General features: G+C 39.8%; 11 protein-coding genes across 19 annotated transcripts; 3 read left to right on the top strand and 8 right to left on the bottom strand.

Moving 5' to 3' along the window:
• The first annotated feature begins 56 nt into the window (after positions 1-56).
• On the top strand, positions 57-829 carry LOC116921852 (mitochondrial import inner membrane translocase subunit Tim8). 3 transcript variants are annotated; one of them, XM_032928222.2, is made up of 4 exons: positions 57-204; positions 314-458; positions 513-557; positions 616-829. In XM_032928222.2, the coding sequence occupies exons 2-4, from the start codon at positions 318-320 to the stop codon at positions 784-786; spliced, it is 357 nt and encodes a 118-aa protein (XP_032784113.1). In that variant the 5' UTR covers positions 57-204; positions 314-317; the 3' UTR covers positions 787-829. The 3 variants fall into 3 exon arrangements, with proteins under 3 accessions (XP_032784113.1, XP_045029143.1, XP_032784114.1); XM_045173208.1 differs by having other exon boundaries at positions 282-458; XM_032928223.2 differs by having other exon boundaries at positions 57-250.
• Positions 820-2,257, bottom strand: LOC116921837 (clathrin light chain). 5 transcript variants are annotated; one of them, XM_032928201.2, is made up of 7 exons: positions 2,100-2,256; positions 1,875-2,033; positions 1,663-1,758; positions 1,463-1,606; positions 1,289-1,400; positions 1,200-1,211; positions 820-1,121 (listed from the first exon to the last, which is right to left on the bottom strand). In XM_032928201.2, exons 2-7 carry the CDS (start codon positions 2,026-2,028, stop codon positions 938-940), a joined length of 702 nt encoding a protein of 233 aa, XP_032784092.2. In that variant the 5' UTR covers positions 2,029-2,033; positions 2,100-2,256; the 3' UTR covers positions 820-937. The 5 variants fall into 5 exon arrangements, with proteins under 5 accessions (XP_032784092.2, XP_032784094.2, XP_032784093.2 ...); XM_032928203.2 differs by having other exon boundaries at positions 1,463-1,600; positions 2,100-2,255; XM_032928202.2 differs by having other exon boundaries at positions 2,096-2,218.
• Positions 2,258-2,374: 117 nt separating this feature from the next.
• On the bottom strand, positions 2,375-3,525 carry LOC116921836 (nucleoside diphosphate-linked moiety X motif 8). The gene is given in 5 exon segments (XM_032928199.2): positions 2,375-2,725; positions 2,871-2,912; positions 2,914-3,100; positions 3,172-3,242; positions 3,244-3,525. Coding segments are annotated over 5 exon segments (756 nt in total). The 5' UTR covers positions 3,409-3,525; the 3' UTR covers positions 2,375-2,434.
• Positions 3,526-3,584: 59 nt separating this feature from the next.
• On the bottom strand, positions 3,585-5,266 carry LOC116921826. 2 transcript variants are annotated; one of them, XM_032928185.2, is made up of 6 exons: positions 5,110-5,266; positions 4,891-5,039; positions 4,686-4,831; positions 4,478-4,615; positions 4,288-4,392; positions 3,585-4,219 (listed from the first exon to the last, which is right to left on the bottom strand). In XM_032928185.2, the coding sequence occupies exons 2-6, from the start codon at positions 5,034-5,036 to the stop codon at positions 3,666-3,668; spliced, it is 1,089 nt and encodes a 362-aa protein (XP_032784076.2). In that variant the 5' UTR covers positions 5,037-5,039; positions 5,110-5,266; the 3' UTR covers positions 3,585-3,665. The 2 variants fall into 2 exon arrangements, with proteins under 2 accessions (XP_032784076.2, XP_032784077.2); XM_032928186.2 differs by lacking the exon at positions 5,110-5,266 and having other exon boundaries at positions 4,891-5,103.
• Positions 5,267-5,808: 542 nt separating this feature from the next.
• LOC116921827 (WW domain-binding protein 4) lies at positions 5,809-7,475 on the bottom strand. The gene is given in 7 exon segments (XM_032928187.2): positions 5,809-6,220; positions 6,302-6,446; positions 6,449-6,562; positions 6,691-6,910; positions 6,973-7,164; positions 7,237-7,309; positions 7,388-7,475. Coding segments are annotated over 7 exon segments (1,059 nt in total). The 5' UTR covers positions 7,453-7,475; the 3' UTR covers positions 5,809-5,970.
• Positions 7,476-7,526: 51 nt separating this feature from the next.
• On the top strand, positions 7,527-9,925 carry LOC116921821 (integrin-linked protein kinase). The gene is made up of 8 exons (XM_032928169.2): positions 7,527-7,707; positions 7,764-7,884; positions 7,950-8,115; positions 8,181-8,373; positions 8,449-8,529; positions 8,590-9,029; positions 9,101-9,331; positions 9,401-9,925. Exons 2-8 carry the CDS (start codon positions 7,796-7,798, stop codon positions 9,548-9,550), a joined length of 1,350 nt encoding a protein of 449 aa, XP_032784060.1. The 5' UTR covers positions 7,527-7,707; positions 7,764-7,795; the 3' UTR covers positions 9,551-9,925.
• LOC116921820 (serine/threonine-protein kinase tricornered) lies at positions 9,909-13,806 on the bottom strand. The gene is given in 10 exon segments (XM_032928168.2): positions 9,909-10,583; positions 10,661-10,733; positions 10,735-10,849; positions 10,925-11,158; positions 11,316-11,646; positions 11,727-11,850; positions 11,911-12,020; positions 12,087-12,294; positions 12,352-12,663; positions 13,521-13,806. Coding segments are annotated over 9 exon segments (1,404 nt in total). The 5' UTR covers positions 12,430-12,663; positions 13,521-13,806; the 3' UTR covers positions 9,909-10,452.
• A 1,261-nt stretch (positions 13,807-15,067) lies between these two features.
• LOC116921815 lies at positions 15,068-18,330 on the top strand. Its single transcript, XM_032928159.2, has 7 exons — positions 15,068-16,265; positions 16,342-16,440; positions 16,515-16,815; positions 16,889-17,043; positions 17,114-17,315; positions 17,394-17,645; positions 17,726-18,330. The coding sequence occupies exons 1-7, from the start codon at positions 16,176-16,178 to the stop codon at positions 18,253-18,255; spliced, it is 1,629 nt and encodes a 542-aa protein (XP_032784050.2). The 5' UTR covers positions 15,068-16,175; the 3' UTR covers positions 18,256-18,330.
• A 345-nt stretch (positions 18,331-18,675) lies between these two features.
• LOC116920071 lies at positions 18,676-21,620 on the bottom strand. The gene is given in 6 exon segments (XM_045173190.1): positions 18,676-19,607; positions 19,709-19,913; positions 19,977-20,131; positions 20,199-20,613; positions 20,713-20,877; positions 21,436-21,620. Coding segments are annotated over 6 exon segments (1,914 nt in total). The 5' UTR covers positions 21,565-21,620; the 3' UTR covers positions 18,676-18,762.
• Positions 21,621-21,754: 134 nt separating this feature from the next.
• Positions 21,755-24,080, bottom strand: LOC123466498. Its single transcript, XM_045173199.1, has 4 exons — positions 22,833-24,080; positions 22,684-22,767; positions 22,316-22,610; positions 21,755-22,246 (listed from the first exon to the last, which is right to left on the bottom strand). The coding sequence occupies exons 1-4, from the start codon at positions 22,959-22,961 to the stop codon at positions 21,789-21,791; spliced, it is 966 nt and encodes a 321-aa protein (XP_045029134.1). The 5' UTR covers positions 22,962-24,080; the 3' UTR covers positions 21,755-21,788.
• Positions 24,081-24,219: 139 nt separating this feature from the next.
• Positions 24,220-26,802, bottom strand: LOC116921812 (arginine--tRNA ligase, cytoplasmic). Of its 2 annotated transcripts, none has more exons than XM_032928156.2 (7): positions 26,642-26,802; positions 26,408-26,551; positions 25,681-26,350; positions 25,486-25,615; positions 25,054-25,419; positions 24,742-24,989; positions 24,220-24,673 (listed from the first exon to the last, which is right to left on the bottom strand). In XM_032928156.2, the coding sequence occupies exons 3-7, from the start codon at positions 26,281-26,283 to the stop codon at positions 24,260-24,262; spliced, it is 1,761 nt and encodes a 586-aa protein (XP_032784047.2). In that variant the 5' UTR covers positions 26,284-26,350; positions 26,408-26,551; positions 26,642-26,802; the 3' UTR covers positions 24,220-24,259. The 2 variants fall into 2 exon arrangements, with proteins under 2 accessions (XP_032784047.2, XP_045029126.1); XM_045173191.1 differs by having other exon boundaries at positions 25,681-26,325.
• Positions 26,803-27,016: the final 214 nt, after the last annotated feature.

The following is a 27,016-nucleotide window of genomic DNA, read 5'->3' as shown; positions in this document are numbered from 1 at the left end:
ACGAAGCTTACTCTTACAAACAAATGACGCACGCATGGAATAGGAAGGATTATATCGCCGACAATTTGCATATTTCGTAGAAAACCTACGTGTTAATTTGCTTGCGCTAGTACGTTACGTGAAGTATAATTACTTTAGTTGGTTGGAATTGTATGAGAGTCTGACCATATTGTATCCAGGATCTGCCAGAGAATAAACTGTAAAGTACGAATATCTTTTGGTTTCTAAAGACCACCAGTCATGTGAACTGGTATTTAAATTTGCATGTAATAATATTACAGTCACTTTGGATTTTTTTTTTTTTTTGCAACAGAGAAATGTTTGGCTTTGGTAGTAAGAAGTCAGAACCTGAACCTGCATATTCTGTAGAGCTTGATTCTGGAGCTCATGATGTCATGCCTAGCAGTCCTATAAGCTTCACTGAATCTTCATCTGCATCTGAGGATGCAGAACTCCAGGTATAACTAGGAATTTTCTTAAATATTATCACTTCTTGATTCTGTTTATTACAGAGACATCTTATGCGAGAACAACAAAGGGCACAATTCCAAGAACAAGTATTTGCATTACTGTTAAATTATTAAGTCAATCATTATTCCCCTTCACTCTCTTCAGATAAATAAGTTCAATGATATTTGCTGGGAGACATGCATTGACAAACCCAGTAGCAGATTGGATAGCAAGACTGAAACATGTATAGTTAACTGTGTAAACAGATTTATTGATTTGAATTTGTTATGTGCACAACGATTTGCCCAAATGCTCCAGCAGCAAGGAGGTTTCTAAACCATTGTACAAGTTACAAAAGAATAAAATTACTGGTAGTTTAGCTTAGTTTATTCCTTACAAGACTAAAACATTTATTGTTGGAAATGGGAAAGATGAATTTCTAAACTTCAACATAACTGATAATGAGTGGTATAAAAAATGAAAAAAATTAATGCCCAACGGCAGTGACCGACGGATTTTGTTTCAGTTGAAGAATAATGGAACGCATACGAGAGACATCTTTGTTGTTTCGGCTCGCCTTTGGGTTAAAATCACAAAGTTTGGCAATTCGTTCCCATTCTTGACCAGGCTCTATCTCTGTTGGTGTGCCAATTAGTTCCTTTTCGGCATTTCTGTGACGGAAAAAGAATCAATAATGTATATGTACTGTAGACAAATTAAGGAAAACCATTGCACAATCAACAACTTACATTGCCGCCTCCCTTAAATCATAGGTTGCATTAAAAAATAAATAGGATAAAGCAAAAAATAACTGTAGGAAATATTTACGAGTACTAACCTATTGGCGGAACGGGTTTTATCAATAGCTTCTTTGTGATGTTTGTACCATTCTTCTAGCTCTTTCTTAGCTGCTTCCTTCATTTCCTTCTTCTTTCGTTCTTCCTCCTCATCTTCTCAACAACACATTGATTAACATACTGTAAATACATTACTAAGATAAAAAAAACAGTACCTTTTCTTTCCAAGCGCAATTTTTGTTCCTCTCTCCATTTGCGTATTTTTTCTGGCTCCTCTCGTGGAACAGAGTTACTCATTTGAGGTGCATAGCCATTCTCTTTCAAACCCATACCAGAAAGTTGATTGCTTAATCCTGAAACTTCAAAAATTAAAAAAACAATCCTTGATCAATCATCTCACTGTTGGTTATCCCACCATGGTCAACTTCAACTTCGGAAAAGGCATCCCCACCAAAGTTAATAGCCTCTTCGTTAGCTTGGACTTCAAAAGCATTTTCAGTCATGAAATCATCTAGAGGCAATCAAACTGTCAATTCTAATGGCATTCAAAATTATTGAGTCAAAGTGTTTCTAAATACATTCAACAATGAAAGAGTTCATCACATACAAGAAGTAACACTGATCTACCTTGAATAGCTTCCACCGGTTCCGGTTGTGATACTGCGGGAATGAGATCTTCTAATCCAGCTAACTGATCGTGTTCTCTCGCCAGAAACTCGGCAGCCGGATCAACTTCGGCAACTTCCGACATTCCCGTGAAGTCATCGCCAAACGCGTCCATCGTTTCTAATGTGATACGTTTTGTAAGTAATGGGGAAATGTACATTGCACAAAATAACCTAACATACTTACGATTTAACAAGAAGATTGTTGGGCAACAATGAGGAAGTATCTAGCGACTGAGAATGACACCTAATACACACCTGCCAGCCTTGCAGAATTCAGATCGATAAACGCCCCGACACGATTTGCCTGGACGCCATCTAGTTGTTTCTTTGGTCTTTAGGTTGGCATTTAGCGGAGCGCGTGTTTTCAAAAATACCATGGCATGATGGCCAACTTTTACGAAAAGTTCGATTACGATATTTTATTACACTTAAATGGTAGGCAGTAATATTCAGGGAAGGCTTTTGTCTCACTTTTAATTCTATAAATCTTACTAACGATTACTCTCTGCCTGTCCTTTGTCATTTATCACTCGAAATCCTACGGATTTTTTTAACGAACGGTAATTTCAATTTATACACATCTGGTATTAGAGCATTAAGAGTTAGGTGAGTGATAATGGCAGTCAAACCCCATATCTTTGGATGACGGTTGTCATCGGTCTGCTGGCCAAAATAAACTGGCAAAGTGTATCCGGCCCTGAACTGGGTGAAGGCTTGATTTTTCTCCTGACACAGCTCAGCTACAGTGCAAATGATGATGCTTGAAACTTCTTCAGGATTTGGCTTCAAGCTGGATAAAATCAGTGGTTCCTACAAAGAAGAGGGATTCATTATCAGGTGTAGTGAATGAGTAGCCTCTTTTTTTTTTATTATTTTTGTACCTGCAGGCTGCACCCAACAAGATTAGAATAAAAATAACCCATTTTAAATCAAGATAACATACATGTATACATACCCTCAATAAAGCAATAACTGGTGTGATAGCTGTTTTGCCATCTCCTTCCCTGCAGAGATGGTAATTGTGCCCAAATCTCAAATAGATTTCTGTTTAAGCCCAGTTCTTCTTCAGTTTCTCGTAGGGCAGCTCCTTCAGCATTTTTGTCCAAACTGTCAAATTTTCCACCGGGAAAGCTTATTTCCCCACCATGGGATCTCAAGTTAGATGATCTAGCTGTATAGAGCAGGCTGAAAATATTTATAAATAATGGCAAAATCACAACTTTGTGTTATCCAACGCCTTTTTAAGGCTTTTATACCATGATTGGCCATTGACCGAGACTAAAGGAACTAAAACTGCTGCTCGTTTCAGTAGTCCTATTTGATTCTCCATCGACTACACCACGAATCGAAGAGGATCGTGCCCTATGCAACTTGGATACTTTATCTTGTAATGATTTTCTTTTTTCCTGAGAAAATAGCTCACATACAGAGAACGGATGAACACAGCAAAAACCTCTGCGATTTCCAAACGGAAAGAATTTTCTAGGAATCATGGGGAAGGCGGCAACGGAAGTATCGATTTTTAATTACAATGTTTTGTAACAATTGACAAATGTTTATTTACTTGCTAGGTGTCTTCGAAAATAAGATACTCCGAAGCCTCTCCTAACTAGTCGTATGGCTGCATTGTAAATGATCGAACATTTTTACTTTTAGACTTTATGCTGAATCCATGATTAACAAATGTATTAACAATTCCCAGCTAAGATTTTTGTTTTTTACAAACTTGCTAGCAAATCATAGTAGCTTCTTATTCGCGAGTGGTGTACAATTCTTTATCTTCCAATGTACCTTGACCTAAATCGCCCTCATAAGCCACTGCTGCAATGGGAGCAGGTTCTTCTCCGTTCTTTGATTCTTTAAATTTAAGGCTACCGTCTTCTTCTGATGCTCTAATTTCATCTTCAATGATAACTTTTTGCTCACTAGGTACATTTTCTGGAGAAGTAGTTGAATTGGAAGTATCAGCCTGAGGTGGCTCGTTGTCTTTTGTAGGGGTTTGGTGTAATTCCAAAGTAGATGATTCCTTTGCAAGAACGTTCACGTCCTCATTCGTTTGGGTTGAAGGGGTAGGTTTGGTAGTTATATCACTCGCCAATGCATCTTCATGGATTGGGGTTTCTGATAGAGCGGGAACTTCTTTATCTGAATCAGAAGTCTCTGGTCGCGGAGTGATGGCTTCATGTTCCGCATTAATAGGATTGATTTTTCGGAAAAGGCTGAAACCCCATTTACCAATCTCAGTAGTCATTCCTACCACTCGATCGAAAGGTTTTCCGTTTTCATTTGGGATGGCAGGACGAGCTAGTAATACCAAAAAATATTGAAAAAAAAATTACTAACTGAAAGTCATTCCAAAGAAAATATTATACCTCCGACAATAAAGTGATAGGCAATTCGGGCATTTTTAAGAGCCAATTTGCCGGTATCGTTCACTAAAATTTTTGTTTGATCCGGATAGCATAACATTCCCGTACCTGCCACAATTATTAATGCAAATTTATACTAGTATAAGTACAGTTCTTTTAAAAAAAAAAATTAATCCCACAAAATGGGATTTACCTCCCAAACCAATCAACAAAGATGAAACTTTATTGAACAACCCTCTTCTCCTTGCAGCAATTAATCCAGTAACCATTCCTCCCAAGGCCATAGCCCCTACCCTGGTGGTTGTATCGTTCCTCACACGCCAAACAGCTTCTACAGTTGACGAAAGATGACAAAGACCTCATTTCGAGTAATGATTGAAAAGATCTTTGTCAGTGCATACGGCTTGTGTGAGCTTTTCCAGTTTCAGCAACATGTATAATGTTGTCTATAATTGGTTGGTATTCGGCTTTGATATTGGTGGCTTGAATCCGTGTTGTTTTAACAAGTTCTTCCAGTTTATTAGGTGGTTTTGGTGTATATTCCCAACTATATAAAAAAATTCTACTAATTATGAAGCAACCACTTAGTTTTACCTCCAATATTACCTAACAGGTTCAGGATAAAGGGGAATTGCTGAGGCTTTCATCTTTTTTGCACCATTATTTATTCCATCCGAATTTGCTTCATCGGCTTTTGCGAGTACGACCGGTAGTCCAAACGCTGCCGAAGACAGCATCATAAAAGAATTCATTGTCTAAGATGACGAAGAAAGAAAGAATACACTTTTCTGGAAAATACAGATCTTTGAGGAGTATTATTAATACTTTTTCGACGATGTCCTCAAAAGATGAATGCTAAAATCCTAAAACTGCCAGTTGGCAGAGGTAGCAGACGACAATATCTTTTATGACGACAAATGAGGCTGGGAATCTTAAAAAATGACACCACATTTCAAGATTTCCAATCCATCAAACATTTGAATGAAAAATATTCCTTTTCTCTTGCAGCATGTACAAAATGACAACACAGAACCATTATGGTACTCTGAGATGCCTTTAGAAAATCGAGATTCCATAATAAGGGCCATGTTCTGCAACATTCGTCGGATATTATCGGATATGATGCATACTGCATATCATCCTCAAAAGATGATCGAACTAACATAGTTTCAGGCAAAAAATTAAATGAAACTTTGCTAGAATTTGAATCTAATTCTTTCCGTTTTGCACCAGACCAAGTAAAGCTTTCTTCCAAAACATTTGGCATTTTTGGCAGTTATCTTAATTTGCAGTTTTTAAGCTTTTTTTTTTTTTTTTTTAAAAGATAGTAGAATTTAACTTTGAATTTAATTTTCAGTGGCTTTGAATATAATGTTCTTGCTTGGTTGCTTCACTAGAACGAAGTCAGCCGAATGTTCAATTAAGTACGCGCTGATCCAGAACTATACAGTAAAAAATTTCACGTCCCGTTACTGTCTCTGAGATTATTTCATAACGTCGAAGGATCGAATAATTCCAGCCAAATATTGGAAATGAATCATAATGTATCTTGATATGATTGAGCTGAAATTGCTTTTCCAGTAGACCATGAGCGATGTACGAAAACAATTGAACCATTACGCGGAAAAAAGAACTAATGGAACACCTGATGGCAAAGTTAAAACGATACAAGATAAAAAGACTGTGTTAGTCTACATTTGATTCTCTTGTCCTTAAATTTTTCTTTGACCCCTCTTCGCCAATTTTCCTTTTTTTGAATTCCGATTCGCCCGGCTCCCGCTTGACTAACGAGCCCAAAAATCCGGAAGAAGGTGCAGTTGTTTTTTCAGTAAACCTAATTTTGGGTTCTGCAGGAACGACAACGGCTGCAGCCTTGGCAGCGTTAGAGAATTTAATTTTTGGTAACTGTAAATTCACAGGTTGTGCAGGTTCAGCTCTATGTAAAAATTAAAAATATTGAAATTTTTTTTAATAAACTAGAAATTAAACGGAACTAATGAAATAAGAGACGTCTTACGCTTTTTGAACTGTTTCCCATTGTCCATAAGGGTTTACTGATGTTGTCTCAGCTGCTGTTTGTTCTTCTCCTTGAAATTCATCGTCATAATCTTCATAAAACTCTTCCTCCATTTCCTTCTTCTTCTTCTTTTTCTTCTTTTTTTAGTGATCATTGGTTCAGCTGATGTTTCCTTTGTGTCGGTTGTAGCATTTTTCAGTTCTTCCAGCTGTTGCTCCATTAGTGTAACATAGCCCTCAGCAGGGGCCTCCCAGCAAGTCTCTGTCATGAGCAATTTTGTTTGATTAAATAAAAAATTGAAAAGAAAAATATATATATCTATACATATATATATATTTTTTTATTTTTATAATTATATATACATATTTTTTTTTCAGGGTTTTTTTTACCATTTGTCTCAACATTCCAATAGTATGGATACCCTTCAGGTGACAAAGCTTCATGCCAAACTTTAGGAGCTGGTAAAAGTGGCTTTGAAGGTCCTGGCCCACACCCAACAAAGTTAGCTGCTGCTTCGAGTGCTGCTGCTTCTCCAGATATAAGACTTTTGGGGTTGGCAGCAGCATGCTCTATTACCTTTGCCACATGGGAATGTTGACTAGCCATGTTCTGTGACAAATTTGGAATACTTTATTGTAGCACAGTGCATTAGTGTAAAAAAAATTGCTTACTCTTGCTGAGAGATCTGGATTACTTGTCAAGTCTTTGTGATATGCTCGCATTGCAGCTTCCTCCATGCGTTGGAGATCTGTGTTTACTTGTTGCTGCTGCCTATATTCAATTTCGCCTTTCCTGGTAAGCTCGGTAAGCCGACGAGCTACCTGAGCCTTGTGTCCCTCACCTCGTTCATGGAACTGAACACTCTATAGAATAAATAGGACACACATGTGAGACTGATAACATCTCTTCCATAAATGCATTACAAATTAGAATACCGCTTTGTTATCCGTGATCCAACATTTGCAAAAATCACAGTACTTTTTCGGCAATGATTTCCAATATTCGGTCCTGGTGAAATCAAAAAGTGATGAAAGTGTATTTATTTATTAAATGTATAACAATTAAAATTAACGTCATGACACTTACATTTTGACTGTTGACGATTTACAGTTCGTATATTGTGACAATAGAGGGCTTTTATCACACACCATCTAGTCGCTATTTCCAAAACTGTGTTACCAAAACAAATGCCCAAAAAAGGCCATGTGAAAGAGCAAGACGAACGAAGGAAGTTGGGGCCATCGCCCAAACGTATTTTTGCGAGAGTTTGTTCTTCTCCTGATATATTTATTATTTGTGTTGAAGTTCAACAGCTGGGGACATTAAATTTTATCCACAGGTTTCTTAGTTATTGGATAAATTTGTCAGAAGTTACTGGAATCAGTTTGATCACATCTAAACAAAAGGTATTGGATTTTATCTTCTCTACCCACACAATAACAAGACCATAGACTGGAAATAGGTTTTAGTCACTCAGGACACTGGAGGAGAAGAATGGAGGATATATTTCATTGGTGCAGGGAAGGTAATGCAATGCAGGTTCGTGTCTGGCTGGATGACACAGAGCATGACATGAATCAAGGGTAATTAATAGATTAAATAACTTTTGTGTTAATGTCTGCTGATTCGCATGCTCTTTGCTATCTAGTGATGACCATGGGTTCAGCCCACTACATTGGGCAGCCAAGGAGGGGCACTTGAACTTGGTGACTTTGCTCATTCAACGTGGTGCTAGGGTAAATGCCACAAATATGGGAGATGATACTCCTCTACACTTGGCCACAGCTCACGGTCACAGAGAAATTGTCAGCATGGTATAAAATAGAATAATTTTAGGCACTATTATGGCCAAGAAACTAATTTCATTCTATTACTCCAGTTGTTGAAAAATAAAGCAGACATCAACTTTGTGAACGAGCATGGTAACACCCCTCTACATTATGCATGCTTTTGGGCTTACTCCAGCATTGCAGAGGATCTGGTCAACTATGGTGCCTATGTGTCTGTTGCCAACAAGTATGGCGAAATTCCGTTGGACAAGTGCAGCGGAGCTATAGCCAAACAATTGCACGGTAACTAGCGATTCATTTTCAGCCGATTTCGACGAGATGTTACACTTTCTTTTTTTTTTTTCATCACCAAAACAGAATTGGCAGTTGAAAATGGACAAGATTTAAAGCGAATCGGTTTCAAGGACCAAAGTTGGCTTGGACTGAAAACCCGGAGCCGTAAGTACATTGGTTTACACATTATGTTTCATATTTTGCTTGAAAACTAAATTACGCTAGGCGATGCGACTCTGTCCCGGCACAAGGGTATCAATATCCAAGAGCTGTCGCTCCACAAAAAACTTGCGGTAACTCCATCAGGCGAATCGTGGCGCGGAACGTGGCAAAGTAACGACATTGTGGCCAAGTTTCTCGCCGTTCGCCAGTGCACGCCGAGAATTTCGCGGGATTTTAACGAGGAATTCCCAAGACTTCGCATCTTCTCACACCCAAACGTGTTACCCGTCATTGGCTGTTGCAATGACCCTCCGAATCTGATCGTAATCAACCAGTACATGATCCACGGTTCACTCTACGCTGTCCTGCACCAAGGCACGGGCCTGGTAGTCGATACTGCGCAAGCCATTCGCTTTGCTCTCGACGTCACACGAGGCATGGCCTTCCTTCACTCTCTGGAAAAACAGTTGCCGAATTTTACCCTCTCCAGCAAGCACGTTATGGTAATGGATCTATATTGAAGCTAAAAGATTTGGATTCATCAATAACATAATAACTTGATTAACGTTTTCAGATTGATGAAGATCTTTCGGCGCGTATTAGCATGGCTGACGCCAAATTCTCCTTCCAGGACAAGGGCCGTTGTTACAGTCCACAATGGATAGCTCCAGAAGCTCTTCAAAAGAAAGGAAAAGAAATCAACGTCAAGTCAGCCGACATGTGGAGCTTTGCCGTTCTTTTATGGGAGCTGGCCACAAGACAAGTACCTTTCGCTGAGCTGTCTCCAATGGAAGCTGGACTAAGAGTATGACTAAGAGTTCTTTTCTTATTCGAATAATTTCATGGTTTAAACATTTGTACCTTCTTATGTTAGATCGCTCTTGAAGGACTAAGAGTTTCAATACCTCCTGGCTCTAGTCCACATATGGCCAAATTGATCCGAATCTGCATGAACGAAGATCCCGGAAAGAGGCCCAATTTTGAAATGATAACGCCCATTCTCGAAAAAATGAAACTACAATAGTGATTGGCAATATTTTTAACGAATTTTTTAAGTTGACAAAGTAAAAAAAAGTGCCGCGAAACTCTACACACAAAGCCTTCCAATTGGACTCTTCGCGTAACACTGCCTCACACACACACGCAACGATTTTGCTATATTAACTGGTTGAATCCCCCCAGCCGAAGGACGTTAATTTTTATTTTCCTATAGTTAATACGGTAATTCCGTGCCAATTTGTCTCAATCTCTTTTCTAAAAAAACAAACCCAACGCTAACCATGTGCCTTTCATCAAGCCCCTTCCTCGAATCTTCTCACTGACGCAATCGTTTTCTAAATACTTAGTTTTTACGGAGAACAAAAAAAAAACTACCAAATATATTAATAATATGCTATGATCATATATTTGTTATTATTGTTACATTTACACCAGGAACAAAGAATTGTTTTTGATTGCTTACCAACAGGAGGATTTTTGTTGTGGGGTGTAGAAGTGATGAGCTAGAATCCAAAGAGTTGCAGTGGTGGATAGCAGATCTGACGGGGGAAAAATGGGAGAAGAATAATATCTATATACAAATCATGTTTTGGTTTTGGTTGCTAATCTGCTTTTTCCTTTTTGCGAAAAACCTCAAAAAAATAATAATAAAGATGAGATCGAGACACAGTGGGGAAAAAGAAGAAAACAAAAGAATTTAAGTGAAAGATTTCCAGAGTATGTGATAAATTTAGTTGATTTTCCCTACACAAGTCGAATGGATCCAAAAGACGGGGGACAAAAAAAATTGTAGAATTCGTTTTTAAGACGGTACAAAGTGCAAGTGGATCGTTCTTTTAAAAAAACCGTTAACCAACAACAAATATTTTTTCTTATATCTCAGATAGCAAAAAGAGTGGGGGGAAGGAATTTTTCTTAAATTTTTTACTACTTTTTCATGTGCGAGGGGAGGACACCTCGTTGTGTCAATCCTTCGAAACGCTTAAACGTGTAGTTGATAAACACCCAATCCTTGTATGTAGACACGTCACCCTCTTTTGGAGGCTCAGGTGCCGAAGCTGCGAAGCCGAATAATAAATTGCTTCAATTAAATAACAGAAAAAAAATATATATAATTTAATTAAAGAGAAATTACGGATTTTCAGGTCGACGTCAGGGAATTCATCAAAGTTAGATGTATCGTCAATGGAGCGAATGTTGACCGAAATAGGCAGCCGGTCTTTCGCGAATGTGCTCCCAATCGACACCTCGGAAAAAGTTGTACGATTTCAAATCATCCAGCCCCCGTTGGGATCCCGCCCGTCGATCTGCCTCACAGCAGAACCTTAACGTGTGTATGGGAATTTATGAATTCATTCACAGCTTTAAACACAGCGTCTAAAAAAAAAATAAAACTAACCTCAAAATGGTTTGACGAGCATCTTCTGATATAGGCACCTCCGGTGGAAATATGAGGGTTTCTCTCCAGTTCATTACTTTACGGTACGTCTCTTGCGGATTCTCGCTGCAGAATGGTGGATAACCGATCAGCATCTCGTACATAATGACCCCCAAACTCCACCAGTCACACGCCGAGCCATAACCCGTTTGCATAAACACTTCCGGGGCGATGTAATCAGGTGTCCCCACCGTGCTATGGATTTGAAACGAGTTAAAATTCTGTTGGTTGAATCACGCTATAACCGAATTAAATGAATTTTAACTTAAAGTGAATTGAATCCAAGTTAACATCAGTCAAGTAAAATACTACAAGGATACGGTGGGAGAAAGAAAAAGGATTGCGTCAAGACCTGTAGGCTAGCGCACGTCGATTCTTCTTCCAGCTCTCGGCCCGTCTTTTACTGTCCATGGGATTACTCGGAGCAAAATCGGATGGCTTTGCCTGGCTTAAGTCGCGGTAAAAGTCTGTGCGGTGAGATTTTTTCAGGCCCGTACAAAGACCGAAATCCGAGAGCTTAATGTGACCTCGAGCGTCGAGTAGGAGATTGTCCGGCTTAATATCTCGGTGAATGAAGCCCAGTTTGTGAATAGAATCGATGGCCAGCGCCGTTTCGGCGATGTAAAATTGGGTACATTCTTCCGATAGAGTGTCTCTCTTCATCAACAATGTCATCATATCACCTGTTTTTAATGTTGAGGAAAACAACCAGAATTCATTTACTGATACTATACTATGACGACTTGGGGTGGAAATTGTTTACCTCCAGGAAGAAATTCCATAATAAGGTAGAGGTTTACTGGATCCTGAAATGAATAATACATTTTCACAACCCATTGGTGATCCGCTTCGGCTAGAATGTCACGTTCAGCTCGAACGTGAGCCACCTTTTAATCATACGAGAAAATTATTCCACGAAAAATTCTTTCTACGTTTTGTGTGTTCACCTGCTCCTTTTCCAACATGTCAGCTTTCCTCAAGATTTTCATAGCGTAAACATGGCCGGTATCTTTCTTTTGAACAAGACGCACTTCTCCAAACGCCCCTCGACCGATCACTGTGAAATTATAACAATAAAATTATGTTAACCAAAGAAAAGATGATATAATAAAAAGAACCCTACCCTTCAGAGGTTCGAAATCTTCGACGCCCAAACGAGAACGTTTCAGTCGCAAGAATTCAGTCTCTTTGACGGCATGTTGCAGACGTTTCTCCTGTTTCTGCGTCTCCGTCAAACCTTCTTCCCTCAAGGTCTCTTCCAACTTAGCGAGTCTTTGCTGTCGTTCGACATTCTGAGCGATGAGATTGCTGTAATAATTCTCAAGCGTCACCTGTTGTAATGAAAGGTTAAGTCATTGGCGATTTTTGAAATGATATTATGGGCGCACTTTGGCTTTGGTGGCTTTGTCCAAGGTATGGCCACTAAGTCGAATGGGCGCCAGTTGATCCTGAGCGGCCCCTAACATATTGTTTTCGTCGTTGTTATTGTTGTGGCAATTCGTACCAATGGAACGATGGGTTTTTCGATGACGATGTTGTTGAGATCTCTCTTGCTGTTGCTGCTGGTATCGACGTCGGGGACTGGGTCCCGGTCCCTTCTGACGCAACCACCACCAGAAAAAATCCAGGATAACTCCTTTGTTGAGGTTGGATGATGACAGTGACGGCTCACTGAAACTACGTACGCGATTGAATTACAACTGCAAAGAGAATATAAAACAAAAACAAAAAAACAAAAGCGTTGAAAATAATTCCAACCAAGACCACACATTTACCAGACTGTCTTTCTATGCTATCGATTGCCCGAATCCCTGAAGAACAGGCCCACATACCACTTCCTCTGAACCCTTCTATTGGCTGAAAACCCCCAACTTCCGCCTTCACTTCCGTATTGCATTTACAATACAAGCAATGCGGCGGGCTCATTCGTACACCAATCCACCAACATTTCACGAAATATCACCTTGAAGTTTTATGCTGATTCAATAAGTCAATAAGGCCATATTAGGAAACTGTCAAAATGAGTAAAATTGGAAAGTATGCAACGGCTAGTCTGTGCACACCCATTTGTCAAACACCATGTTGAATAGAAAAAGTAAACATAAAGAACTGTTTGCTGCTCTCCCAAGTGCATTTCTACATCTTGGATTATGCAACATCAGTCCACCAAATGGGGACAGTAGATAACACAAGTATTTTTCCTAAATCGAACTCTCCACTACAGAATGAGGTTAAGCAATCAATATTATGCACCACAGCAAGCTAAAAAAAACCTTTGGTATACAGTACACTATAGTTTTAGCTTTGCATGGTAACATAACTGAGAAATGTATAGCTGTTTCAACAGCATATCAAGCCATCTTGAGGAGATTCATGTTGTGGCCATTCCATTTGTTGTTACATCACTCAAGTATTTGATTCAGTAGCCCAAGAAAACCAACTAACAGCATTATAGCACCACCCTAGGAAACCTCAAATCATATTTGACAAATTCTATGAAAATATTAAAGACTAAGCAACAGAGCGTAAAAGAAAGGGGAAAAAAACGAGAGCCTACCTCAAGGCAATTGACCTCCAGGTTGGAGAACCTCTTCAAGAGAATGCAACCAGCCAGTAAACAAAAAGAAAGGTGCGAAATTCGTGAAATCTGTTACCCCAGTTAAAACTCTTAAACTCTTTCGCACCGCGTGTGAACAATGGTCAAAACATTAGAAGCAGAAAATAAGCCGTTAAGCAGCCAGTTTTAAAATAATTTCTCGGACTTCTTGACTTTACTTGTTTCTCTCGCCCGCACAGTCTCTCTATCTGACTCTCAGGTGATCTGTGTTCCGTTCTTCTCTCTTCCACTCTTTAGCCTTTGCAAAATCATTTGGTTTGCTGTGTTGCCAGATCATCAATGTCTCACCGTAGTTGTAAAAAATCCCAAAAGATGACGCATTTTTCATTCAAGTTTTCTTGTTTAATGTTGATGACGTCAATCGAAAATCCAATGAATCTTTCGCGGAAATCAACGACGTTACTGTAATTCTTGAGGAAGCCATAGAGTAATTTTTGATTCTAGCAGAGTTCAGTTTTATTTTTTTCAAAGAGAAAAAAAGAAAACTGACAACCGCCATCCGCAAAGGTGTTAACGGGATTTGCTTTCATAATAAAATTTGGAATTGAATGCGGTTGCTGAATTCGATTGCGAAATGTGACACTACTAATTCACTTCCATCTCGCAGTGAGACGTATATTTGGTCATCATTTTAAAGAAGTGATGAACGCTCGAGGGAATTTTTAAGTTACACACATCAGATATGGCTATCGTGAGAATTCTGAATCGTTTGAGTTGAGAAACCCAAACGGGTATATACTTTCGCGATGGTTTAGCCCAGGGGCCGTATTCTAGCCTTGGCTTAAATTCTGGTCTTAAACTTACTAAAATTTCTTATAAAATTTCCTCACGTAAGTTAGGAAAAAATGGAAGTTCGTCATTTCAATAAACACGTATTCTAGCTTAAATTTTCTTACTTTTATTTCTGAACTTAGTATAAGTTCAAATTCTAAGATCAGATTTTTCAAGCATAGAATTTTTTATTTGCTTAGAGGGCGGACCTTATAGCGACCAATAAGAATATTCGTTTCATGACATTGCGTACAATAATAGATGCTGTTTACTTTATTATTATTGCAAGGCGTCTGCTAGAGCTAGAATCTAATTAGTATTTTTAAAGTTATAAGACTCTTTGATTGACAGTTTTGGTATCTTGAACTGTGTTTATTGTGCTAATGAAAGACTTGCGAGATTGAAATGGCCCCAGCAATAAAAGAAAAAGCGTGGTCGTCATTCCAAATAGAACTTTAGTTGATGAGTACATCGCAAGAAAGTTAACTTAGCTATAATTGTGTTGCTTATTAGTTTAATGTAAACTTGATTGTTGATTGTAACTGGTCTACAAACAACTTGCGGCCCAATTTGTTGAAAATGAGTCCTATGGTTAATCAGCCAATGCAACAGTTAAATACACATGGAAATGTTGTAGTAGCTTAAGACTACTAATAATATGAAATAGAGAATACCTTCGATAAACCAAATAGAAGCTTTATCGAATCTAAATACTTTGTAAATTTTATTATCGTCAAATAGATCAAAAATATCAGCACGTTGACGATAAAACGGAACCATTCTCCTTCTCACTTCTATTCGTTTTTCATACAATTCATCCTCATTCGCATCACTGTCATTGTCACTATTTAAAACTTCGTTCAAAACATCAAGGTGACGTTCGAACTCGTCGATGTTATTCATCTTCAATTCTCACTAGACCACTAGATGTTGTTACTTGATAATCAAAACAATGACACGTGAAAATACTAAAAACTAGGACAACAATAGCTGTAAGCATTAGCCTTAGCACGGAATTTTAAGAAAATAACCGCTGTAAGCCAACTAATAGTTGGCTTACAAAAATTTGCTATCTTAAGTTTAAAAAGACAAGTTCAAAATATTTCTTAAGAAAAAAAAGTGAGTTGAGAAAAGCTAGAATACGGTTTTAGGTAAATCCAAGCATAAATTGGATTTTTAAGCAAAAAACAGTAAGTTAAGAAAAAATTCCGTGCTTAAGTCAAGGCTAGAATACGGCCCCAGATGCACGTAACGCCTTAAGGCATAGCCCCCTTCGATATTTGGGTACTACGTTGTATGTTGGCAACTTGTCATGCGCTGCATTCTGCCTAACAATTTGTTTTCAAAAATCATCGTCACCGTCCTTGCCCGAAAGGTCACGGAGCAATAAATTAATATTTAAATTGGCTAGTGGACATTTACATCCTCTCATTTTTCCTAAACAGGATTTCACTTACTTTATCCTTTCCAAATTCCTCCAGTCTTGTAAAAAAGACAGTAACAAACAACTTCAGAAACCAGTACTAACATCCTGCAAACGTCCAGTAACCCTGGGAAGTCGATCAACGCTATTATCAGGCCCTAAGGGTCATGCGATTAGCTTCCCTTATTTGTTTGAGTACCGCAAATTGAGCATGACACGGTTATGAAAATGGAACTTTGGGTACATGAGAAATGGGCTTGTACAAGGAAGTGATTCTCTGATCAGGGCGCTTGTTTCCAGAAGTACCTAAATAGCGTTGAACTTAACATCCAACGCTCAGTTGAAAAACAGAACGCTTCCATTACAAACGTTTCTAACAAAAGTACTGTACTTAAGAAAAAATGGCTCTCATGGCGCTGTTAGTTGTTGTCTGCTTGACCTCGTGTTCGACAGCGAGCGCCATTACATTACAGGATCTCAACAAAAATTTCGTAAATAACATAACCCTATTCTCTTTGGTTTCAGACTCTAGGAGAATCTAACGCGTATTTACTGATGTAATTAAAGGTAAAATTTAAAGAAGCTGTGACAGCAAAAGAAATTAAACTGGAAGCAAAAGTGACGGAATTAGAAACCAAACTTCTTCGACTAGAGGGACTAGTGGAAGTAACGTGCACCATTGCATTAAATTTGTTTTATTCCTTCATAATTATTCCATTTTTGTGACCTGATTTTTCAAGAGAAATTTGGTCAGTTTGATCAAAGAAGATTTTGCAACCAAAATGGTTCAACTGGAGAACAATGTGAGCCAACAGAAAGAAATGCTGATTGCCCTACAAACGAAAGAGCCCGCTGACAGAACGACTTTCGACTTGGATAACAACGAAAACGCTTATTTCTTTGCAAAGAGAGGCATCTTAAGAACGTGTCAAGAAATTCGTGCAGCTATTCCGTCGTTGAGCTCCGGAATGTACTGGATCGATCCCGACGGTCAAGGAGTGGGAGACGATCCGATTTACGTCTATTGTAACATGACGACAGGTATACAACAAATGAAGTACAATTTTTCTTTCTTCTAATTAATTAAAATAACCTGCTATTGAAAAAAAAAAAGGATCAAGTTCCGTTACCCACGACAGCGAATCGCCAATTGACGTAGGTCACTGCGCTGAACCTGGATGTTATTCGAGGACAATCAACTACAACGCAACTAGTAAACAAATGATTGCGTTGGCTGAATTATCCGGCAAGTGTCAACAATCGATTACGGTGAGTTCAAGTTTTACTCCGTCTGTTACTGTTAAAATATTAATTGTCCTGCGGCTACATATTTCTGCAGTACGATTGCACATACGCCCCGTTCGAGTTCAACAACGTTCCTTTTGGCTGGTGGAGTGATAGGCATGGAAATCCTCAATATTTCTGGGCTGGGAGTAATGCTAGTGCACACACTTGTCAGTGCAGCATTGATCAGAGTTGCGTTGACGCTACAGCCAAATGCAACTGTGACTCCACTTCGCCAATGCAACTGACGGACCAGGGTTAGTTGATTCGTCTTCATTTTGAAATTGGAAATGCATTTTCTTGGCCACATTGTTAACGTCCTCTTATATAAACAGGTTTTGTCACTGATAAGAAAGTTCTACCCGTTACTCGGCTGAGTTTTGGACGAACGCAATTCGAAATATCGTCCGGTGTTCATACACTGGGCAGATTCGAATGCTTCGGGCAGGCCAAATCGGCCGGAATACCGACGTCATGTGAAGATTTATGGCGGATTGGTCACTCACTCAATGGACTCTATTCCATCAAAGGACCTGCAATGATGGAAATTATATTCTGCGATTTCACGAAACTTCCTGGCGATGCAGGTAACTGACGTTCAGTTTTTCTTTTCTTGACATGAATCGAACACAACCATGATGGAACTCTAAATTCACCTCAAAACTAGGTTTCCAGAGATGGGTCGGATACGCTGACGTCAAATCGACACACGTCTACTTTTACGTTCAGCGAAGCCAACGGTTCACCACAGTCAACGCTTCGATCCCGTTCGACGTTGCCACACTCAACGTTGGCAACGGCATGAATGTGACAACAGGCATTTTCACAGCCCCACGAGCTGGAACCTATTTCTTCTGCTTCACTGGACTGGCTGAATTCCCCACTTTTCCCTATTTATCGTATTTAGGCATAGATCTTTATTGGAACGGTAATCTCACCGGAAGGGCTTTCGTCGAAGACGTCAACACCGTCGCTGGCCAGTACAGTCCGCTGAGTCTTCAATCGACGCTCCACATGCAACAAGGTGACCAAGTCTGGTTGCAGATTGACACTTTGTTTCCTCTTGTTGGTGGGCGCCCTGCCGGTCGGCAAAAGCGGATGCCCCCAGCGAAAAGAGTGGTGCTCTTTGACGACAGTCGCCATTTTACTCACTTCACCGGTTGGATGTTGGAAGAAGAAATTTCGCGATCACTTTGAGCTGTCATCCGTTGCATATAATAACTCAATTGTTTGTATAAACCGAAGAGAAAAAACGAAATAAGTTAAATCTGATATACTTTCAAAATTATTTAAAACGTGAGCCCATGGGTCGAATTCATTGCGAGTACGTGAACCGCATTTGCTATCATCAGGTGAGATAGTAATCAATCACGCGCCTTGCGGCCCTTGTCGTGTAACACGACACACATCAACGTCATGCATGTTTATCTACACTTGTTGGTTTTTACGCCTACTGATTAAATTATTTCAGCTTGTCCGAGTTGACGGTGTCAGCCGTCATCCCTTCAACTACAAAAATGTTTCTTGTAGTTTTACAAGCGAAATTTATCATATGACAACGACCTTAGCCACATCACTTGTTTGTACCTGAACAAAATATATGAAAAATAAAATATATTTAGAGAGAAGTGCTGGGTCTAATGTATTGAGCACAGGAGCTAGGTATAAAAAAATTAATAAAATGTGTTAGTGTGTTGGTTGCATTTAAAGTGATTGCGAAATGTCTTCTTCCAACATCCAGCCGGTAAAATGAGTAAAATGGCGACTGTCGTCAAATAAAACGACTCCTTTTGTCGGAAGCATACGCTTATTACGGCGAACAATACGCTCGTCAACAAGGGGAGGCATTAGAGAATCGATTTCCAGCCACACTTGATCGCCTGGTTGCAAATTCAATGTTGACTGGAGGGTCACTGGACTAAACTGGCCGGCCGTGGTGTTGGCATCTTCTACAAAACCTCTGCCAATGAGATTATCGTTGAGATAAAGGTCTATGCCTAAATAGAGTAAGGAGGAAAAGGTCGGAAATTCCGCCAGCCCCGTGAAAGAGAAGAAATACGTTCCAGCCCGCGGGGCGGTAAAAATGCCCGTTGTCAAATTCATCGCGTTTCCTATGTTGACAAGTGCAACATCGAATGGGATGGAGGTGTTTACTTTTGAGAAACGTTCGCTTCTCTGCACGTAGAAATAGGTTGGCACCGACTTGACGTCGATGTAACCAATCAGTGTGGCCTATGTGCCATAGATCCTCGCAAGACGTTGGAACTTGGGCGACATCCGCCCTTCCGGAGCATTCGAATTTGCCCAGCGTGTGTAGGTAAAATTGCAAAAAACCGTTTCCATCATAGCAGGGCCCATGACGGAATAGAATCCATTCAGTGTGTGGCCTATGTGCCATAGATCCTCGCAAGACGTTGGAACTTGGGCGACATCCGCCCTTCCGGAGCATTCGAATTTGCCCAGCGTGTGTACACCGGATGATATTTCGAACTGGGTTCGTCCAAAATTCAAACGAGTAATGGGCAGGATTCTTTTATCAGTTATAAAACCTGTGGACAATTCGTTGCATTAAAAAACGTCCGGGTGAAGACGTTAACGAAGGTAGATTCGTCAAAATAAACAATCATTAAAACAACACAAATAAAGTTACCCTGATCGGCTAATGGCGTTGGAGCAGTGGCGTCACAATTGCACAGAACTGAAGCATCTACGCAATTTCCATCAATGCTACACTGACAAGCGTGAATCCCTTTTTCAAAGCTTCCGGTCCAAAAATATTGCGGATTTCCATTCCTGTCATTCCACCAGGCGAAAGGGACGTTGTTGAACTCGAACGGGGCGTAGTGGCACTCGTACTGTGCGATTAAAATGAAAACTGGTAAAAATAGACTAAGTGCACAATAAAAGTCTTGACTTACGACAACGGATTGATGGCACTCTGCTGACAATTCAATTAATGCTTTCATTTGTTTATTACTCGCGTTGTAGTTGATTGTCCTCGAGTAACATCCAGGTTCAGCGCAATGACCCACGTTAATTGGTGATTCGCTGTCGTGGGCAATGGAAGTCGACCCTTCAAAACAGAAATAACGAACAATTAGAAAGAGTTTTCATTGCACGATGGTATAATATGCCATTACCTGTCGCCATGTCACAATAAACGTGAATGGCGTCATCTCCCACTCCATGGCCGTCTGGATCGATCCAATACATTCCTGATGTCGACGATGGCTCACTTGAATAAATTTCTCTGCATGTTCTTGGCGTTCTGCCCCTTCCTGACATCAGTCGATGTTGGGTGTCCAATTCATTTGTCGCAAATTTAAAACTGGCCTTCAATATCGGTTCATCGTTTTCAACTTTCATTTCTGGTTGGGCAACCAGCAATGACTTAGACTCGAGTTGATTGATTTTGCCTTCCAATTCAGCATCTTTCTGCTCTAGTTGTACTACTTTTTCACCCACAACTTCCTTGAATTTCAGTATCTGGTTCACAACAAACGAAAGTGTTTCCAGTGGTGGAACTTTTGAAGCCAAATCTTCTTTTGATTCAACCTGATAAAAACAGTTGTAAGCTGTGATGCTTTATAGTGCAAATAAATAGATCCCATACAGGATTAGGTGAGATTATTAAGTTACACATACGAGGCTTACATTTTGTTTGTCTATTGGTTGTACTATTGTTGCCGGCGCCATCTGCGTAATCACTTCTTCCAACTGGACATTTTTCATCTGAAGTTGGCCATTTATAACTTCCAATTCAGCCACTTTTTTCTCCAACTGAGATACTTTTGACCCAATGATTTCCTTGAATTTAATCTATTGAATTATGTGACCAGATTAGTTAATTGTACAACCGACGAAAGATAAACAAAGTGAAAAAATTTTCTGCGCCACATGCTTCTTTACGACGACCTTTTCGAGGCCTCATGTTGGGTTCGGCAACTGCTGCTGGCTTCGTTTGAAACCAAACAGCGTCTGGATGCAAAACCTTCAAGTATCTAACTTTGAACATTAAATAAAGGACGCCTGTACCAAACGAAAACAAAATTATGGGCTATTGTGGTAGGAGGTTGTCCAGTACGCGTTCACGGCCGTTTGTTGGTGCAAAATGCCTCGGGATAACCAAGGAAAGTGATGAAGCCAACAACGTTTCCTCGTTCAAGTCTACATCATGCGTATCGGATGCATCCTTTTCAAAACTTGAAGAGTGACTTGAAATTTTAATTTAATTACTCAAAGTCTACATTACAGATGGAGAAAACTAAAAGTTGAGGCTATACGACGTAAATCGTCGTTGCACGTGGTTTTTCAAAAGTAGTCTGTACAGCATATACACAAAGTGAGCGAATCAAAATAAAAATATTTAATTCTTACGTAGCTGTCGGTTAATTGTTGCAGTTTCTCCTCTAGTGGAAGGGCGATACTGGTCGAACTTGTTGGCCAAAAAGTCAAAAGGAACAGAACGCAGACGTGGGTGAATTTTCTCGGAAAGAGAGGAGCCATTTTGAAAATCAAGACCTATCCGGTCGAGCTCAGGGCAGCGTGTGGTCACCCTGCCTACAGAAAAAAGCTAAATATCTACCATAATATTTTCGCTAAAGCTGCTTTCTAGCGGCACTAGATACAAACCTTTCTTTACGGACGTTCGAGCAGAGGCAATAATGGTTAAGATACTGGCCATATTCCATGGGCGCGTGATTATAAAACGTTTATTTTCAACATCAGATTTACATCATCCACCCTGTGAAATGAGTATAGTGATAACCAATGGCGTCGTACAGGTAAACAGAACTTGATTTGTAGTAAATCTCGACCCAAACTCGATCTCCCACTTCTAAGTGGAGTGTCGATTGCAAAGTGAATTGACTATTTTGACCTTTAATTGTGTTTGACTCTTCGGCCAAACCCATTCCGACTCGATCGCCGTTCAAGTGAAGCCCTACTCCTAAATAAACAAAAATCGAAGACGTGGGAAAACTGGCCATTCCGGTGAAGGAAAAGTGATAAGTTCCAGCCTGCGGTGCCGTAAAAACGCCTTTGGATGAATCCATAGCATTTCCGACGTTGACTCGTTCAACTTCGAACGGAATTGGGGTGTCAAAGGCCGAAAAGGACGAATTCTTTTGAACGTAAAAATAGGTGGGCATTGCCTTAACATCGGCGTACCCGATCCATTTCTGTAAATCTGTCGAAAACAAAATACTCTTCTAATTTAATTTGATTCGTTGATTGGATTATTAACTGATTGCTGTACCTGGATCATCGAGTATTTTAGTGAAATCACAGTAAACAGTTTCGACCGATTTGTTTCCCATCACCGAATATAATCCGCTCCAATTGTGTCCGATTTGTTTGAGATCCTTGCATGAAGTTGGCATTCCAATTACTGATTGGCTAACGCTAGTTGTAATTACGTACGACGATTGCTGCTGCTGCTGGTTGTCCGTTACGTTCGGGTACAGCAAAACCTCAGATAAAAACGACTCGTGGTGTTGGACTTTGGCCTCTAATTGAACTATTCTCGATTCCAGACGGTCTCGAATTTCTTTCTGGAATGTTTGAATTTCAATTAATGTATTTATTATACGTTGAAAAGAATGAGTGGGGTAGAGCGGGACTTACGTTCTCCTGGAGTTGGATCTCCAGTTGAGCCACTTTAGCTTCCAGTTGGACATTTTTAGCTTCAACACTTTCTTTGAACTGGTTCTGGTATAAAAATGAATTATTGAATTAAAATAAAAGTCATGAAAAACAGGCAATAAAATTCTTACGTAATTTTCCTTTAACTGTTTCAATTGTTGCTTTAACGAAAGTGCAGCGCCAGTGGAACTTAAGGACAAAACGAATATTAAATAACAGAGGACAATGTGGATGAATGCGACGGATGAGTAACGAGCCATTCGTTCAACAACGGTGTTCAAGTCTGAGTCAAGTCAAGTTTCCTTACGAGTTCCTATTTTATAACTGATTTGTAGCTACACGATTTTTGCCTTACACAGTCGTACGCATAATACACAACACTTTTAAGGCTTTGGGGGAAAAAAGGAAGAAATGTAGGTAGCCCATTGTATTTATTTAAACCATCGACAAGCGTAGAGCGTAACACAGATAAATAACGTTATAAATCTACAAAACTTTGAAAATGTTATCGTCGTCGAGAATGTTTATTCTTATGGAACCCAGGATGTCTGTTGTCAATGTATCAGTTCTTTTTTTTTTTTTTTGCAATGGTCAAAATCTGAGACGAGTTGAGGGAGTCTATGTATATACACTTTGAAGGATGATACAATGTTTGAATAGACAGCTGATGTGGAATCATGCAGCTCCAAAAGTGGGTCGGCTACACTAACGTGAGCGTATGGCTAATTGGGTGGTAGCGTGGAACGGGAGAAGATGAAAAATAACACATTTTTGTCGATCACAACACTCGATTGCCTTGACGTGTTGAGGTTAATATCCAATGATTTATCAGTTGGGAAATTTTTTTTTGGGTATCTCCATGGTCCTATTTGTCTTTCGACACAAACTGTTTTGATGTCTCGACTCATCATTCTTTTCATATCATTTCAACAAATTATATTCGCTGGTGAAACATTGAAATGTCATTATTAAAAACGCCATCGGTTGTCATTTGCATTTTTCTCCAGTTAGAAAAAGGGATTGACTATCTCTTACCCGGAACGTTATGTACACTGAAAACATTCGATAATCGTGAACGCGTATCGTACGATTTGCGTGCGCAACTGAACACTTTGATTGAACCAAACAACAAAAAAGACAGTGTCCTTCCTCGTAACACGATTTGTTGTAGTGACGGCTTCCAAGTCCGTCCATATGTCACAGATGGGCACAAGCCAAGTGCACTATCAAAGACATGCAAACTTTGGATCAAATCGTATACTAGTATACAAAAGATAAGGACGGTCGCCGATGTCTTTCACGGATTTCATTTCGAAGCTCGGAAGATAGGCCGTGATCCGTTTGGGGGTGTTACTGGACAATCTATATGCAGCTTCCAATGACAAAATGATAGTGAAAATGTAAACATCCATTTTTCTGCCGCAAAACGTATGGGATCTTATCTCATTTTTGGCATGCCGTTGGGTTCTGAAACGACTTAAAAATCACACATTTGTAAAGAGAACTTATTATACTTGATTTGATATTTCCATCCAATGTATTGCTTTCTTGATTAGTTTCACATTTTCTGAACGGTTTTCAGGCCTAGGAGAGAGAAACACTGAGCCATAACATTTGCGGTGGCTTCACAGAGAGCCATTCGGTCCATATTGATGTGGACAATCTGGCCGGTTGTTCGGTCTTTCTCCACGCAGTAACAAACGTCGTAGAATTCCGTGAAGACGGTGCTAACTTCGTAAAGGTATTCGCAAAGCGGATGAAGGAATAAATCAACGGTCAAACGGACAATCGTTTCGGGAAAACGTAGCAACAATTTTGCCAATTTCATTTCCTTTTCGTGGCCCAACGGAATACCATCAGCCACCGCCTTTTTTATTTGCTCGTCCGTTATGTTAGCCGTTCGCGCGATACTTCTGATGCGCGTATACGCATAGAGTAGGTAGACTGCGGTATTGCCTTTATCTTCCAGCATCTGAGCGATCAAATTTCCAGTCTGTTACGATCACATTCTAATGCAACTGAATCATTTTATACTTTTACCTTGTCGAAAGAAAATACGTAATCCCCATTCCGGTTGTGGGCCAGATCAGAATACTTAACACAGCCATAAGCTACAGCATTTTGAGCGCTTTCCAACTCCTCCGGAGTTAAAACTTTATCTCGCTCCTTTTCTATCAATTTTTCCTTGGCTCGCCTAAGTCCTTCATCGAGTAAATCTACGAGGCGGACAGTCTCACTTGAGCGGGATTTAAACTTTTTCTTGTCCTCACCCAACACAACACCGAAGCCTGTGCAGACGCAATTGAATTAGCTATTGTTAACACAATTTTAGGTCTAGTGAAAAAATCTTACCAACGTGTTCGACACGCGTTTTCTTACGATCCAGCCAACCTGCGACTTCGGCGCATGCAAAGATAGTTTCGAAATGACCAGCTTGACCTAAATCTACGACGTAGATGACCCAGTCGGCCTTTTCGTCGTGGATTCGCTGTCGAATGGCGGCCATATCAGACGTGTCGTATGTGTAACCACCATCCGACTTCACGATCGTCAAAGGGACGGCTATCCCGGGAGCAAACATTACCTTGCGGCCATCATCTTCTTTGAGAACGCCAGTCTCTTCCAACAAGGCCACTGTTTTCTTCATTAAATCTTGATAAAAGGACTCTCCTCTTTCTTTGATTTTGATGTCCAATCGGTCGTAAATCTTCTGAAATTCTATAGAAATTTCACAAGCAAAGTTGAATAATGCCCACATATAGCCCATAATAATAATGATAAGACCTCGGCGAGAAACGTCGCAAATGGCTTGCCATCCTTTGATGTAAACGGGATCATGCGACTGAAGTTTGACAACACAAGCATAGGCACGCTTCTTAAAATCAGCGTCACTGTCGAAACGAATTTTTGATTCCTGATGTACAAAAATATTGGTTTCTTAACTGTTCATGAAATCAAGATGTTGATTGATAATTTTACCTTGTAAAACGACTGCAAATCGCCGATGGGAGGAGTTTCTTCAGCGAAATTAGGGAAACGATCTTCCAGATGAGCGAGTAACATGCCAAACTGGGTTCCCCAGTCACCCACGTGATTCATACGAACCACGTCATGGCCAAGGAATTCAAGCAACCTGCATATGCTGTCGCCAATGATAGTTGATCTCAGATGACCTACGTGCATTTCCTTGGCAATGTTCGGTGATGAGAAATCAACAATAACCCGCTTCTTTTCTACACCGCATGGTGGCCTGACTCCACGCGTCAACAATAAACTAAGTTGTTCTTGGACAAAAGATGCTTTTAGTTTAATGTTGATGTATCCAGGTCCGGCCAGCTCAAGGGTGTCGATGACTGAATTGGAGGGAACATTTTCTCTGATGACACTAGCCACTTCACGGGGATTGAGCGATTTTCCCATGGTTCTTAGCAGTTTAGAAAGGGACATGGCTCCATTGAACTGATAATCACCAAAATTTGGGGTGGTTGGTACTACAACCACTTGAAATCCCTTGACATTTGGGAAAGCCTGCTCAATAGCCAAGCTGAACAATTCTTCTAGTTTCAGTAGAATGTTTACCATGCCATTAGGAGCAGATTCTGGTATACATTTTTTCGCACTTCTCTGACCACCATTGTCTTCCAGTTGCCTATGATAATGCATGTTTAGTTATATCAACTTTTGAAATTATCAAACATCCCATTACTCTTTTCATGATGTTGATTCGATAGTTTAGTTTAGTATTCTCTGCCATCAACTTCTCAGCTTCACTGTTGTCTTCAGCATCATTACCAGCAACACCTGATTTAAGCAATGATAACTGTTGCATCAGCGCCATGATCTCGGCTTCCTAGAAAGCAAAAGATGTTCATTTATCCCAAAATTCTTTATCTTACGCTTGTCTGGCAGTGCTTTCGAAAGCTTAATGATGAAAACTTACGGCCTTAGCTGCTCGTTCACCTAGATGTTGGATTTTTGCACTGTCCATGATACTTTGAGAGCTAATCTAACCGACCTTCCAATGATCCGTCCACCAGCACAAGTGATTTAACTCTTAAAACCAACTTTGAAGATGGAAACGTCACTTAATTTCGTCTGCACCATACAGCATTCCTACGACACCTAACGGCAGTTCCTCGCACACAACATGGAATTCTTCTTCACAGAATCATAACTCTTGACAGATACAAACATTGCTTTTAAATATTCCTCAGTATTTGAGGTTAATATTTTCAAAACCAAATCTTTAATCTTTTAGAACATTCTTAGCTGCTTCGGTTTGGTTCATACATCAATTCAATTTCAATGTAGGCTT

This window comes from Daphnia magna, linkage group LG4, assembly GCF_020631705.1.
Source record: "Daphnia magna isolate NIES linkage group LG4, ASM2063170v1.1, whole genome shotgun sequence".
NCBI lineage: Eukaryota > Metazoa > Arthropoda > Branchiopoda > Diplostraca > Daphniidae > Daphnia > Daphnia magna.
The sequence above is the reverse complement of the archived record's forward strand: the minus strand, read 5'-3'. Positions and strand labels throughout refer to the sequence as shown.

Bases quoted from the DNA above. Each gene is read 5' to 3' on its own strand.
- LOC116921821 (XM_032928169.2), top strand. From the start codon at position 7,796: ATGGAGGATATATTTCATTGGTGCAGGGAAGGTAATGCAATGCAGGTT. The intron at 7,885-7,949 runs GTAATTAATAGA...TTTGCTATCTAG, and splicing joins GAGCATGACATGAATCAAGG to TGATGACCATGGGTTCAGCC. The intron at 8,530-8,589 runs GTAAGTACATTG...AAATTACGCTAG, and splicing joins TGGACTGAAAACCCGGAGCC to GCGATGCGACTCTGTCCCGG.
- LOC116921852 (XM_032928222.2), top strand. From the start codon at position 318: ATGTTTGGCTTTGGTAGTAAGAAGTCAGAACCTGAACCTGCATATTCT. The intron at 459-512 runs GTATAACTAGGA...TGTTTATTACAG, and splicing joins CTGAGGATGCAGAACTCCAG to AGACATCTTATGCGAGAACA. The intron at 558-615 runs GTATTTGCATTA...CACTCTCTTCAG, and splicing joins GGGCACAATTCCAAGAACAA to ATAAATAAGTTCAATGATAT.
- LOC116921826 (XM_032928185.2), bottom strand. From the start codon at position 5,036: ATGAATTCTTTTATGATGCTGTCTTCGGCAGCGTTTGGACTACCGGTC. The intron at 4,832-4,890 runs GTAATATTGGAG...TTTTTTATATAG, and splicing joins CTTTATCCTGAACCTGTTAG to TTGGGAATATACACCAAAAC. The intron at 4,393-4,477 runs GTAAATCCCATT...TAATTGTGGCAG, and splicing joins TTTGTTGATTGGTTTGGGAG to GTACGGGAATGTTATGCTAT.
- LOC123466498 (XM_045173199.1), bottom strand. From the start codon at position 22,961: ATGGCTCGTTACTCATCCGTCGCATTCATCCACATTGTCCTCTGTTAT. The intron at 22,768-22,832 runs GTAAGAATTTTA...TTTTTATACCAG, and splicing joins AACAGTTAAAGGAAAATTAC to AACCAGTTCAAAGAAAGTGT. The intron at 22,611-22,683 runs GTAAGTCCCGCT...CAAACATTCCAG, and splicing joins AGATCCAACTCCAGGAGAAC to AAAGAAATTCGAGACCGTCT.
- LOC116921837 (XM_032928201.2), bottom strand. From the start codon at position 2,028: ATGGACGCGTTTGGCGATGACTTCACGGGAATGTCGGAAGTTGCCGAA. The intron at 1,759-1,874 runs GTAGATCAGTGT...GATTGCCTCTAG, and splicing joins ACCGGTGGAAGCTATTCAAG to ATGATTTCATGACTGAAAAT. The intron at 1,607-1,662 runs GTGGGATAACCA...TAATTTTTGAAG, and splicing joins CGAAGTTGAAGTTGACCATG to TTTCAGGATTAAGCAATCAA.
- LOC116921812 (XM_045173191.1), bottom strand. From the start codon at position 26,689: ATGGACAGTGCAAAAATCCAACATCTAGGTGAACGAGCAGCTAAGGCC. The intron at 25,616-25,680 runs GTAAAATTATCA...TTTGTACATCAG, and splicing joins ATTTGCAGTCGTTTTACAAG to GAATCAAAAATTCGTTTCGA. The intron at 24,674-24,741 runs GTAAAAGTATAA...TTGATCGCTCAG, and splicing joins ACGTATTTTCTTTCGACAAG to ATGCTGGAAGATAAAGGCAA.
- LOC116921815 (XM_032928159.2), top strand. From the start codon at position 16,176: ATGGCTCTCATGGCGCTGTTAGTTGTTGTCTGCTTGACCTCGTGTTCG. The intron at 16,266-16,341 runs GTAAATAACATA...ATGTAATTAAAG, and splicing joins AGGATCTCAACAAAAATTTC to GTAAAATTTAAAGAAGCTGT. The intron at 16,816-16,888 runs GTATACAACAAA...AAAAAAAAAAAG, and splicing joins CTATTGTAACATGACGACAG to GATCAAGTTCCGTTACCCAC.